We start from the raw sequence: 14755 nt of genomic DNA, 5'->3' as shown, positions 1-14755 counted from the left end.
TTGGGGGTATACTACAGGCCTCCCAACAGCCAGCGGGAGATAGAGGAGCAGATAGGTAGACAGATTTTGGAAAAGAGTAAAAACAACAGGGTTGTGGTGATGGGAGACTTCAACTTCCCCAATATTGACTGGAACTCACTTAGTGCCAGGGGCTTAGACGGGGCGGAGTTTGTAAGGAGCATCCAGGAGGGCTTCTTAAAACAATATGTAAACAGTCCAACTAGGGAAGGGGCGGTACTGGACCTGGTATTGGGGAATGAGCCCGGCCAGGTGGTAGATGTTTCAGTAGGGGAGCATTTTGGTAACAGTGACCACAATTCAGTAAGTTTTAAAGTACTGGTGGACAAGGATAAGAGTGGTCCGAGGATGAATGTGCTAAATTGGGGGAAGGCTAATTATAACAATATTAGGCGAGAACTGAACAACATAGATTGGGGGCGGATGTTTGAGGGCAAATCAACATCTGACATGTGGGAGGCTTTCAAGTGTCAGTTGAAAGGAATACAGGACAGGCATGTTCCTGTGAGGAAGAAAGATAAATACGGCAATTTTCGGGAACCTTGGATGACGAGTGATATTGTAGGCCTCGTCAAAAAGAAAAAGGAGGCATTTGTCAGGGCTAAAAGGCTGGGAACAGACGAAGCCTGTGTGGCATATAAGGAAAGTAGGAAGGAACTTAAGCAAGGAGTCAGGAGGGCTAGAAGGGATCATGAAAAGTCATTGGCAAATAGGGTTAAGGAAAATCCCAAGGCTTTTTACACGTACATAAAAAGCAAGAGGGTAGCCAGGGAAAGGGTTGGCCCACTGAAGGATAGGCAAGGGAATCTATGTGCGGAGCCAGAGGAAATGGGCGAGGTACTAAATGAATACTTTGCATCAGTATTCACCAAAGAGAAGGAATTGGTAGATGTTGAGTCTGGAGAAGGGGGTGTAGATAGCCTGGGTCACATTGTGATCCAAAAAGACGAGGTGTTGGGTGTCTTAAAAAATATTAAGGTAGATAAGTCCCCAGGGCCTGATGGGATCTACCCCAGAATACTGAAGGAGGCTGGAGAGGAAATTGCTGTGGCCTTGACAGAAATCTTTGGATCCTCGCTGTCTTCAGGGGATGTCCCGGAGACTGGAGAATAGCCAATGTTGTTCCTCTGTTTAAGAAGGGTAGCAAGGATAATCCCGGGAACTACAGGCCGGTGAGCCTTACTTCAGTGGTAGGGAAATTACTGGAGAGAATTCTTCGAGACAGGATCTACTCCCATTTGGAAGCAAATGGACGTATTAGTGAGAGGCAGCACGGTTTTGTGAAGGGGAGGTCGTGTCTCACTAACTTGATAGAGTTTTTCGAGGAGGTCACTAAGATGATTGATGCAGGTAGGGCAGTAGATGTTGTCTATATGGACTTCAGTAAGGCCTTTGACAAGGTCCCTCATGGTAGACTAGTACAAAAGGTGAAGTCACACGGGATCAGGGGTGAGCTGGCAAGGTGGATACAGAACTGGCTAGGCCATAGAAGGCAGAGGGTAGCAATGGAGGGATGCTTTTCTAATTGGAGGGCTGTGACCAGTGGTGTTCCACAGGGATCAGTGTTGGGACCTTTGCTGTTTGTAGTATATATAAATGATTTGGAGGAAAATGTAACTGGTCTGATTAGTAAGTTTGCAGACGACACAAAGGTTGGTGGAATTGCGGATAGCGATGAGGACTGTCTGAGGATACAGCAGGATTTAGATTGTCTGGAGACTTGGGCGGAGAGATGGCAGATAGAGTTTAATCCGGACAAATGTGAGGTAATGCATTTTGGAAGGTCTAATGCAGTTAGGGAATATACAGTGAATGGTAGAACCCTCAAGAGTATTGAAAATCAAAGAGATCTAGGAGTACAGGTCCACAGGTCATTGAAAGGGGCAACACAGGTGGAGAAGGTAGTCAAGAAGGCATACGGCATGCTTGCCTTCATTGGCCGGGGCATTGAGTATAAGAATTGGCAAGTCATGTTGCAGCTGTATAGAACCTTAGTTAGGCCACACTTGGAGTATAGTGTTCAATTCTGGTCGCCACACTACCAGAAGGATGTGGAGGCTTTAGAGAGGGTGCAGAAGAGATTTACCAGAATGTTGCCTGGTATGGAGGGCATAAGCTATGAGGAGCGATTGAATAAACTCGGTTTGTTCTCACTGGAACGAAGGAGGTTGAGGGGCGACCTGATAGAGGTATACAAAATTATGAGGGGCATAGACAGAGTGGATAGTCAGAGGCTTTTCCCCAGGGTAGAGGGGTCAATTACTAGGGGGCATAGGTTTAAGGTGAGAGGGGCAAGGTTTAGAGTAGATGTACGAGGCAAGTTTTTTACGCAGAGGGTAGTGGGTGCCTGGAACTCGCTACCGGAGGAGGTAGTGGAAGCAGGGACGATAGGGACATTTAAGGGGCATCTTGACAAATATATGAATAGGATGGGAATAGAAGGATACGGACCCAGGAAGTGTAGAAGATTGTAGTTTAGTCGGGCAGTATGGTCGGCACGGGCTTGGAGGGCCGAAGGGCCTGTTCCTGTGCTGTACATTTCTTTGTTCTTTGTTCTTGTTCTTTCCTTGGCCATACAATCGGACAATGTCGAATGGTCCCACGGGATGTGCAAACAAAAGTTATTGGGCAGTTTCCAATACTCTCGACACAAAGGGAAATAATGCGATTTCTTGGCATGAAATGAAAATGAAATGAAATGAAAATCGCTTATTGTCACAAGTAGGCTTCAAATGAAGTTACTGTGAAAAGCCCCTAGTCGCCACATTCCAGTGCCTGTTCAGGGAGGCTGTTACGGGAATCGAACCGTGCTGCTGGCCTGCCTTGGTCTGCTTTCAAAGCCCTGTGCTAAACAGCCCCTTGTGGATTTGATTGAACATGTGTGCCAAATTTTTGTAGCGTGGTTGCTCCACTGATGGACCTGCTGAAGAAACGTCGAAAATGTCAGTGGATAGCGGAGTGTCAACAGGAATTTGACTGCCTGAAAGCTGTGATCACCAATCCTCCTGTGTTGGAGAATTACAAGAGACTCTGTGATCAGATTGAACTAAAGTATCTGACTTTAAAGAGAAATGCCGAGGCGTAGAGAAATGGATGGATTGTGCAGGGACCTTCTTGTCCAAAGAGACTGTCAATCAAGAAGCATTCTAGTTGGAGGAAGAGGAACAAAAATGGACTATGTTATTATTAAATGTTTGCATGTTTTGTTTTGTTAAAAAAAACGTATATTCATTGTCCATATTTCTTAAAGGAAAGTGAAAAGGTGAAAAATGAAACCATCTTGAAGTTGATGGTTTATTTTTTTTCTTGGGGGGAGGTGTCATATGAGGTACCTTTAAGAAATGGGGATTTATAAAATAGCTATACTGGATGTTCCTTTAAGAAATGGGTGTTTATCAGTGATGTCAGAGTGTGGGTGGAGCTGGGCTGTCTGTCTGTTTTTACTTTCACTTTGGGCTCGCAGCTACAGGGTGTGTTTAGTTTTGTTTTAGATTTGGAGAAGCTGCAGTCACAGCAAGATGTGTAGGAATCTCTGCAAGCTTATGAATGCTCATTTGGTGATTTCAAAGTGGTAACTGTTCTCAGTAGTGAAGTTAAACCTGATGTCTTTCTGTAAAAAGCGTTATTTTTGTCTTAGGGATGTTGCAAGGAAAGATTAAGAGTTACTTCGAGAGTACTGTATTCTTTGGGGGATTTATTGGTGTTGATAGTTGTTAAGATGTTTACTGTGGGTTTATAAAGTGTTAACTGGTTTCATAAATAAACATTGTTTTAATTTAAAATACTGTAGATTTCTGTTGCATCATGCCTGCAGAGTGGGCCTGTGTGCTCCCCATAACCACAATCTATTAAAAGTTGTGGGTCAGGTGAACTCCATGATACTCTTTGGGGTTCTCTAAACCCTGGCCCACCAGTGTTGCCCATTCCCCTTTGTGGGTTCGCCGGGAAGATCTCGCTTTTGCTCAAGTTTGTAGCCCGAGAAAGATCCAAACTCTTTCAAGAGCGCCATGATTTCTTCCATGCTGCTTTGCGGGTCCGAGATATTGAGGAGCAGGTCATCTGCATAGAGTGAGACTCGCTGCTCTGTCTCCTCTCCGGATACCTTTCCAATTGTTTGCCGCACTAAGTGCGATCACTAATGGTTCGATCGCTAGGGCAAACAGCAGCGGGGGTAACGGGCATCCCTGCCTTGCGCCTCTATGCAGCTGGAAGTACTTAGAGCTGGTGGTAATAGTCTGTATGCTCACCGTGGGAGCGTTGTATAGGGGTTTCGTAAAGGCAGTGAATCCTGTTCCAAGCCCAAATCGCTCCAGTACCTCTATGAGGTACTTCCATTTGACTCTATCAAAGGCCTTTTCAGCGTCCAGGGAGCCGATCACCTCAGGTGTACTCTCCCTGGGGTGGATCATGATCACATTCAGCAGGAGCCTGGTGTTAGCTGTCTACCCTTGAAAAAGCCTGTCTGGTCTTCTGCAACCACTTCTGGTACGCAGTCTTCCAGCCTTTTGGCTACGATCTAGCTTCTGCTAGCGTAGGGAGCAGTGTGCCGTTCGCCAGCTAGTCTGTGAACATCTCCTGCAGGTGAGTGTCCAGTGCTGTCGCAAATTGTTTGTAGAAGTACGCCGGGAACCCTTCCGGTCTCTGTCCTATCCCTGCCTGCATGGAGCTAATACTCTCCATGACCTCTCCCAGTACTAGCGGTGCTTCCAGGTCCGTTTCCTGTCCTCCCCACGACTGGTATGTCCAGTCCATCAAGGAATTGCTTCATCCCCGAGTCCCCTACTGGGGGCTCTGAGGTGTACAGTTCCTGGTAGAAGGTCTCAAATGCTTTGTTGACCAGTTCTGCTACTAATTTGCCTCTTCTGTTTCTGATCTTTGCTCTTTCCCCTGTGGCTGCCTGATTTCTCAGCTGGTAAACCAGCAGGCGGCTAGCCTTGTCTCAGTGTTCGTACAGGGTACCCCGTGCCTGGTGGAGTTGGTGGACTGCTTTCCTCGTGGAGAGCAGGTCAAATTGAATCTGCAGCTTTTTCCTCTCCGTGAGCAGCTCTATGGTCAGGGCCTCGGAGTATCGCCGGTCTACTTCCAGTATGGAGTCGACTAGCTGTTGCCTAACCACCCTCTCTTCCCTATCTCTTCGTTCTTTATAAGCAATAATTTCACCCCTGATTACAGCCTTCAGCGCCTCCCATAACGTGGAGGGCGAGACCTCCCCGTTTTGGTTATTAGTAATATACTCGTCTATGGCCTGTGATATTTTCTCCGAAAAGCCTTGTCGGCCTGGCCCGTCTCCAACCTCACATCCATGTGATGTGGAGCGTGGTCGGAGATTAAGATTGCGGAGTATTCCTCGCTTACTAGCCCTGGAAGCACCGATTCTCCCACTACAAAGAAGTTGATCTGTGAATATACGTTATGCATTTGGGAGAATGAGGAGAACTCCTTCTCCCCTGGGTGGGTGAACAGCCATGGGTCCACCATCCCCATCTGCTCCATGAATAGATTGAGCTCCTTGGCCATGTTGGAGGTCTTTCCCGTTTTGTGGTTCGACCTGTCTATGGGCCCTGTACACATTTAAAGTTCTCCCACCATGATCAATGTCTATGTCGGGTCTTCTTTATAAACTCTGTGTCATCCCAGTTGGGAGCGTACATGTAAACGAGGATTACTGGTGCCCTGTCTAAGACAGCGCTGACTATGACGTACTGTCCCCCTGGGTCCGTAACCGTCATTGCCGCCGTGAACATCGTCCTCTTATTTAGCAAAATGGCTACCCTCATGGCCCTTATGCCCTGGCACGAATGGTAGGTCTGTCCCATCCTTCCCTTCCTTACCCGCAGTCAGTCCTTCTCCCTCAGGTGCGTGTCTTGGAGAAAGACTATACCGGCTTTCATGTTTTTCAGGTGGGCGAAGACTCTGGATCTTTTCACTGGGCCGGTAAGTCCCCTGATGTTGCAGGTGACTATTCTGATGGGGGGTTTTATCCCTCCCGCTCCTGTGGGATCAATCATACTTACCTGTTGGACGTGCCCCTGGACTGCAGGGTTTCCCTTTGTAAGGGAGCGGTCCAAAATGGCCATGGTCACTGTTTTCCCCATGAGGTCAGGCCCCTGTGCTCCAGGGTTTCCCTATATCCAGGGGGCACCCAACATGTCCGACAACTGTCAGTTTGCCATGTGGATGGGCCCTTGCACTCCGGGTTTCCCTTTGTCCAGTGACCTTCCCAAGTGGTTGCTTGCAGCGCCATTTTGTTCCAAGTTACCATGTGTGGCCTGCTGTAGCCAGTCTACTGTTCTCTATCTTTCTTCACCTATTTCCCCCCCACTCCCGTAGCTAACTACACCCATTTCCCCCTGCTTAACCCTCATTATCTGTACGCACCCCCCACCCCCCCCTGCCCCCCGGCCCAGGGCCTTCCCCTTGTGGGGGACGTGCCGCGGTCTCTTTCTTCTCTATGAATCCCGATGCTAGCTACCTTGCCAGTGTGGTGGCCCTCCTCCCAGGGGTTGATGCACTTCTTCCCATTGCCCGTTATCTGGGCTCCCGGTCCGCCATTTCCCCCACCTTCCCCTGTGCTTAGCTGAACTTGATCATCCTTACCTCTCTTACCGCTCTCGTCTCCAAAACGAGGCAGTGCTCTTCTGCAGTTGCTGTGGCAATGGTCTACTGTTGACTGTACAGACTGTAAAAGGGAGAGAACTTTTTTCTGTTAAAACATTGTGTTATAAGAGTCTCATTATGGGGGCTCTTCATCGCTGCCCCTGCTGCTGCTCTCCAGCCCGTTCTCTGCGACGAACTTGTCAGCGTTTGCCGGGACCATGCTCCCTGCTTTGATACGTGACTCAGAGCTTGGCTGGGTACAGCATTCCGAATCTCACGCCATTTCTGTACTTTGTTAAATTCGGCCTGGCGACCGCACCCTTCACCGCAGCTTGCATGTCCGAATTTTTTTCTTCTCGGAGTTCCTTCAACTCTCTTGAGAGGAACATCCTCCATCGATCCTCTGGTGTGCGGGGACTTCTCGTGCGGCTGGTCGGTTCCTCTCGCTCTGGCGAAGTCCGAGTTTCGCCGCCTCCTGCGTTGGCCGTTCAGCCAATTGCTGTTTGTCCAGGCTTTTTCCACTCCTGGTCTCCACTCTTCTGGACTGGCTGTTGTTCAGCATCTTTCCTTCTTTCTTCGTTTTGTTCGTGGTGTGGGGATGAATTGTGTCGTTTGCATGCGTTTTTCGAGCAAAAAAAGTGCCTATTTTTAAGGTTCGTGGGAGGAGAGCCACCTGATGTGTGCCTTCTCAGCACATCCCTGTTACCAGAAGTCCCCTGTAATTCTCCACAACTGTGGTAACCTAGCAAGGCCTAGATATAAGCCTGATTAAAATTGGGTATTTTAAATTAAAGAATTCCTCCGATTAAGTTGTATATTCTAAATTAAAGAATTGGGCATTTTAAAATCATACTGCAGTCAAACTTCAGGCAGGCTGTTGGAATTCAGACTTGACCAAAGTCAAATACACAACCAACACACAAACTGCTAGAATATGTCTGGACCTGCCCTGTCAATCACCCATCAAGGAGGAGATCATTGCATCTATTGATATGCACAGGTCTATTGTCAGTAGACAAGATCGAGCCAGACTTTCTGTCACCCAGAGTTTCTGCAGCCCACACCACCAGAGATGGAACACCTGGGGTGGGCTCAGATGGCCTGTCAAACAGTCATCACCGGGACCATTGGCTACTGGGAAGGGAAGGAACTGCCAACGAGAACCACCATCGTGAAGAAGGGCCAGAGAAATTCCAGCGATCAGATCTACAGCATACCAAGCCATCTTTTCAAACTTTTTTTCCCGGGACCCATTTTTACCAAATGGCCCACCTTTGGGACCCACGGCGGCCAATATTCGCGACCCATGCCGGTCGACATTCGCGACCCACCATTTTCTCTTATCTATTATGCAATAGGTGAGCCTGCTTGGTCCTCATTTACTTGTATGCTGCTGACAAAATGGAGGAATCGTAATCGTGCCCAAAGCACGTGACTTCGAAGTTCGGGGTACGTGACCTGCTCTCTGCCTTTCTTCAGGCAGGAAGATTACATTGAATTTTAAAAAAAATATTCTCCTGTGTCTCACTGTGGGCACAGTGGTTAGCATTGCTGCCTCACAGCTCCAGGGTCCCTGGTTCAATTCCCCCCTCGGGTGACTGTCTGTGTGGAGTTTGCACTTTCTCTCCGTGTCTGCGTGGGTTTCCTCCAAGTGATCCGGTTTCCTCCCACAGTCTAATGATGTGCAGGTTATGTGGATTGGTCATGCTAAATTGCCCCCTAGTGTCAAAAGGTTAGTTGTGGAACTGGGTTACGGGGATAGAGTTAAGGCCTAGTTTAAGCTTAAATAGGATGCTCTTTCCAAGAGCCGGTGCAGACTCAATGAGCCAAATGGCCTCCTTATGCACTGTAAATTCTATGATTCTATCAGAGGAAGGTGAAGATACAAAATGATTCAAGCATGTTTAATGAAGAGATGATGGAGCAGGTGAAAGGAGGTTAAGGAACAGGTTCTCATACCTCATTACATGCTGCAGAAACCCACGTGAAATAGGGAATATCTGTGAAGTGGCTGGAAAATCTTCACTGTTAGGTAACCAGGCATATATCCATTTATGTTTTGGAATACTTGGTTGAATTCATAGTTCCAAATATTAACCACTAATTTTTCAAATATGCTCATGGAAGAAATCCACGAGAGGGGCAGGATTTTTCTCCCGCCTCATTGTTCGAGATTAATCATACTGATAATGGTTAAAACAACATTGACTCCAGCTTAATTTAATTTTCACATTTACAATATTAATAGCCTGTATCCATCAATCCAATAACCCAGAATAATGTGTTTAAAGCAGTTCGGTTCGCTGTACTGTGCAGCAGACACACCGTGGTTTCATTCAGAAACATCTTTGCCAAAGATGTGGGTGCGCTTTGTGGGCAGTAATGACAGCCTTGAGTCAGCAGGTTAACGTACATCCAGGACTGCAGTACAATCTATTCTAACAATAACGGCGCTCTATTTGTAGCCGGGTCAGTTGAACTCGAATTTCAATTCCAGTCTGCTATATCTGCACAAAAGCTGAAGCAGAACATTTAAAAACTACCTCAGTATGTGAGTTACAGTCTGTGTTCATTCTGTGTTTGATGTAAATACTGGTGACACATTTAAAGTATCTGTTAATCAGGTGAAAGATACTCGAAATATGACACTGCCATGATTATAGTTCAAAAACTAATTCCCTATTTGAAGACAACATGTTATTCCACAAGATACCTGATCTTAACTTGACAAAAACATCAATATCAGTGCAGGGACGATTGTTGGTGCTTGTTATTGATAGAGATTAAAAACTTTAACTGAAGAGGCTCATTGGGAATAGCGAGGAACTGAACCGAGTCATCGACATAAAAACTCAGCAGAAATACCCAAAATGTGGAAAGGGATGAAGAAACAATTCTGGAAATGTCACTAAACACTGCCTGGGACACAAGAAAAGTGAAAATGTAGAATGAGCTTCAACAAAATTAGTTACCACATGACAAACGTAAAATATAAACATTGCAGAGAAATACTAATTTCACACGACGTGGTTTATACAAATTAACTTCTGAGCCTATTATGCAACAGCATTCACAAAGCACATGTGTCATTTTGAAGGCCGCTCGCAGCCGGCATTGTTAAAAGTCAACTGCGGCTGTTGCGCGGGAATTTGCGCAATCGGGAGCGCCGCACAGCTCCACGGCCCTCCCGACACCCGCCCGCGACCCACCCGCGGGTCGCAACACCGCCTTTGAAAATGCCTGGTATACACTGATCTTGGGCACCTTTAGTATTTGTGGGTGATAAAAGAGTTAATTGTGTTAATAAATATTGCTGAATTTTGAACTTGTGTTTGTGATTTATTTCTTCGTAAATAAAGGCACCCCAAGTAAAATCTTTGAATCTTTGAATAAGTAAACTGGTCAAACGTACCAGAGGTTTTACAGGTACAACACAACGTAAACCACAAGGAGGGAGACGTCTGTCTGTTGTCCCCGACTAGGTCGTTCAGTCAAATTAAAAAAAAAAAAATTTGTTCTATATATGGTGTCCAATCCTCAGTCTCGGCGAAATGGTGGCCGACCAGCGTAACGAGCTCCACGAACTGACGATTGGCGGGTGAGTCGGGAAAAGTGAAACTTTTGATAATGCTGCAAGTCTTCCCAATCTAAACCACAATGGAGGTTCAGATTGGACTGTCCGTCGTCCCTGACTATGTTGTTCAGATTAATTGTTTTAAAAAATTTGTTCTATCCCCAGTCTTGGCGTCGAATGCCTCAAGCTAACTGATTAGTGGTATATCTGCCGCATGAGTGGAGGCCTCCCAAGGCCTAATGTAGGGTGGGTTGGTCCAGAGGAAATGGCAGCTCCTGCAGCTCCAATTGACCCTTGTTGCCAGGATAATGTCTCAGGAAAGCGACCACTCAGAAGCGATATCTGTAGAAAGGTTTGGCTTTATTCAGGTTACTATACACTCCTCCCACTCCCTTCAGGGTCTCCAGCACCCAGCCCACAACTGGGCCAGGATATTTATATCTCAGCAGTCTTGGGAAAAGGAGGATTAGCCCCGCCCTCATCTGGGTAGATCATATTCAAGTGAGGCCACAGGGACTCTGAGAATTCAGATCCCTGGGCCTCCTGTAGGGTTATAACAGTTTGCCTTGGGCAGCAGGGTGGTGCAGTAGTTAGCACTGCCACCTCATGGCGCTGAGGACCCAGGTTCGATCAAGGCACCGGGTCACTGTCCGTGTGGAGATTGCACATTCTCCCCATGTCTGTGTGGGTTTTGCCCCCACAAACCCAAAAAGATGTGCAAGGTAGGTGGATTGGCCACACAAAATTGCCCCTTAATTGGAAAAAAGAAGAATTATGTACTCTAAATTTATTTTAAAAATAACAGTTTGCCTGTGTGTCTACGGAGACCTCAAGTGCAAATTAATGGCCACTTAAGGGCCTTATCCTAATGCTGCTTGGATTTTATCCACAGTGGGAATGAGTTATGCCTGGTCACCAGGCCATTCAGTAAACGTTGACGAGCCTTGGTTCCAGGCATAGAGGTTGCTTCCTTGATGGGAATCATGGGCGTCATTCTCCGACCCCCCGCCGGGTTGGAGAATGGCCATTGGCTGCCGTGAATCCCGCCCCCGCTCCCGCTGAAGTCTGCGGTACCGGAGATTGGGCGGGGGCGGGAATCGGGCCGCGCCGGTTGGCGGGACCCCCTGCTCAATTCTCCGGCCGGGATGGGCCGAAGTCCCGCCCAGAAATTGCCTGTCCCGCCGGTGTAAATCAAAGCTGGTATTTACCGGCGGGACCAGGCAGCGTGGGCGGGCTCCGGTGTCCTGGGGGGGGCGCGGGGCGATCTGACCCCGGGGGGTGCCCCCAAGGTGGCCTGGCCCGCGATCGGGGCCCACCGATCCGTGGGCGGGCCTGTGCCGTGGGGGCACTCTTTCCCTTCCGCCTCCGCCACGGCCTCCACCATGGTGGAGGCGGAAGAGACTCTCCCCACTGCGCATGCGTGGGAAACTGTCAGCGGCCGCTGACGCTCCCGCGCATGCGTGGGAAACTGTCGGCGGCCACTGACGCTCCCGCGCATGCGCCGCATTTCCGCCCCAGCTGGCGGGGCACCAAACGCCATTTCCGCCAGCTGGCGGGGCAACAAACGCCATTTCCGCCAGCTGGTGGGGCGGAAATCCCTCCGGCGCCGTCCTAGCCCCTCAATGTTGGGGCTCGGCCCCCAAAGATGCGGAGCATTCCGCACCTTTGGGCCGGCGCGATGCCCGTCTGATTGGCGCCGTTTTTGGCGCCAGTCAGCGGACATCGCGCCGTTGGGGGAGAATTTCGGCCCATGTTCCCATCAAAGGCTTCCCCGAAAAGTGTACACCCCCCACCTATATCCCTTCCCCTTGCCCTTTCCATCCATACCCCCACCCCTCTCACCCCATCATTAGGTCCTGCTAACCTGGCCCTGTCAAAACCCAAGTCTCGGCTCCAATCCTGTACACCTCCCTCTTGGCCTTGCAGCTGCCCCAACACTGGTCATGGTTTCTGGCGCACTGCTGTTGCCTACCCTCTGACTGGCAGCTCATGGAGGCAGGACTTCCTCTTGGGAAAATGGGTGTGGAATGAGCAAGTTAAGTGGAGGCAGGCTCATTCCTGACTCTCATACAAGGGGGCCTTGTATAAAATTCAGCTCTGTTTCCCATTAGCACTCCATTTGGCTTTGTCCCAGCAACCCTTTTGTCCTTGTTAATTTATTGCCATCAAGACTATTTTCCATAGAGATCCAATTTAATTGTTATTGTGTTCTAACCTGCCCAGATCCTATTGGCTGGGGACAATTGGTTACTCATGTTGTATTTTAGGCCTTGGAGAATATGAACTCCCCCAATGAGGGGCTGAACAATCATTAGCAGTGCAGCTGTATAAATAGAGCTGGCCAGTGTGGCACTGGCTAGAGAAGGAACCAGCAGTAAATGACAGGCACGATGTACATATTAGTGTAAATAAAGTTACTTTCTGTTTGACTCCAAAAGCTTGTGCTGGATTTTTTGTGGCCCTCAAAATATGGGTTAATAAAATATCTAGAATATTGTAGAACCTGACATGGAGATGTTATGTAATAATTATCTGCACTAAAAGTCCAGGGTCTTCTTAGCACCTGGGTTTGAACATCACTGACCTATTTTAATATGCATCACATGTGAGAATGTAACTGCATAAGAGTAACACATTACTCTTTGTAACATGCAATGACATATTCACAAAGATTTTACTTCTGTTGATGCTTCCTTTACCTGTTCCCTCTCAGAATATAACTGTGGACAAAGGTGTTCCACAGCTCCCATTGTAATAATAGCATCGGAAATTCCTGCTCTGGTCTGAGTAAGAGAGGACAGCATCTGGCCTAAAAGGAAAACAATTGTACTAGTTGATTCAAACATTACTAATCTACAGTATAATTTCATTATGGCAACTGAACAGACTCTGTATGAACTAAAATTTGAGAATCAAGTGATATTAAATAATGAGGTCTTGAAGGACAAATACATTAACTTGAGATGATTAAGAATAAGCTGTACGCGACTTCCGGTGTGGGCATGGAAGAGCAGGTCGCACATTTGATAGCTCCCGCCTGTGATGGACCTTTGGACCTTTCCCCCTACTTTATTCCCAGGTGTTATGGGATAAATTGGTGAGATAGACAGGGAGGAGAAATTCCCCTCCAGTGTATGGAGAATTGGACCGGAAGTGGCTGTGTGAGAAGACAAAGTCCGACAAGGAAGACGCGAGCAGAGCTGGCAATGTGGGAAAGCATGGCAGAGAAGCAGGGCCACGGAGAGACGGCACAGTGATCGACGGAGCAGCTGGTGAAGTTTTTTGAAGATTGCTTCGCCAAGCTTAAGAAGGACACGCTGGAGCCGATAGAGGCTTCGATTGATCAGGTGGTGCAGAATCAAGAAACCCATGGACGTGCGATCCAGGAGGTGGAGAAAAAGGTGTCCGAGCACGAGGAATACATAACCGGTGTATGGACTTTCATCAAGGAAAAAAGACTGGAGGTGAACCAAAAGACACTGAATCCTTGGAGAGTACTGTTGTGGCGATTTGTTGAAAATCACTTTTGTGCTGGTTTGAATAAGTAGTGTTATGTGCAATAAGAGGTTGTTTTGATGGCTGAAGTTAACTTTGTCTTACTGGGAGCTGGTTGGTGGGGGGGGGGGGGGTTTCTGGGGTTGTTTTTTCTGTGGCTGTTTTTTCTGATGTTTGTTTACTGGGGAATGTGATGCTTTGAATATGTTTGTCCAAGTGGGGGGAGAGGGGAGAGAGCAATGGGGAGACAGACTGTTTGGTGCCATGTGTGGGAGCTATCAAGTCAGCTTAGTCAGATGACTCACACAGTGGGGCGAGCAGGTGTTAAGCAGGAGCTTGAGATGGGGGGTTGAGTTTCCAGTGCTGTTACCAGGCGGGAGGGAGCGGGGGGGGGGGGGGGGGGGGGGCTGTTTTGCTGACAGGGGAGGAACTGTTATTAGGGGACAAATGGGAGGTCGGGGACAGCGAATGCCTGAGGGCGTGAGCTGGAGGCTGGCCTAAAAAGGGTGATGGCTAGTCGGCAGGGTGGGGGAGGTAGGGGGGGGGGCGGGAAGCCCCCGACCAGGTTGATTGCATGGAACGTTAGAGGGTTGAATGGGCTGGTCAAGAGGGCTCGAGTGTTTGCGCATTGGCGGGGGCTGAAGGCGAACGTGGCAATGTTACAAGAGACACACCTAAAGGTTATAGACCAGACTAGATTGAGAAAGGGGTGGGTTGGCCAAGTATTCCACTCAGGGCTGGACTCAAAGACCAGAGGGGTAGCGACCTTGATCAATAAACGAGTGGCATTCGAAGCAGGGGGAATCATGTCAGACATGGGGGGTAGGTACATAATGATGAGTGGGAAGCTGGAGGGGGTGCGGGTGGTACTCGTGAACATATATGCTCCGAATTGGAACGATGTGGAATTTATGAGGTAGGTGTTAGGTAATATCCCAGACTTAGAGTCACATAACTTGACAATGGGTGGAGATTTCAGTATTCACTCAGGAAAAAGATAATGTTGTGGAGGAGAATGCTGAGACCCAGGCTAATAGAATAGATGGCATTGAGGTACGTAGGGAAGAGGTG

At 48.2% G+C, this 14755-nt stretch overlaps 1 protein-coding gene across 1 annotated transcript in view; it reads right to left on the bottom strand.

The window, feature by feature from the left end:
- Positions 1-14755, bottom strand: part of ankar (ankyrin and armadillo repeat containing) — a 397884-nt gene that overhangs the window by 34734 nt on the left and 348395 nt on the right. The window contains exon 20 of the mRNA XM_072494724.1: positions 12889-12998. Coding sequence (XP_072350825.1) covers positions 12889-12998 — 110 coding nt within the window. The remainder of the gene's footprint in view (positions 1-12888; positions 12999-14755) is intronic.

The sequence above is a fragment of the Scyliorhinus torazame genome, chromosome 2 (genome assembly GCF_047496885.1).
Source record: "Scyliorhinus torazame isolate Kashiwa2021f chromosome 2, sScyTor2.1, whole genome shotgun sequence".
NCBI lineage: Eukaryota > Metazoa > Chordata > Chondrichthyes > Carcharhiniformes > Scyliorhinidae > Scyliorhinus > Scyliorhinus torazame.
The sequence above is the reverse complement of the archived record's forward strand: the minus strand, read 5'-3'. Positions and strand labels throughout refer to the sequence as shown.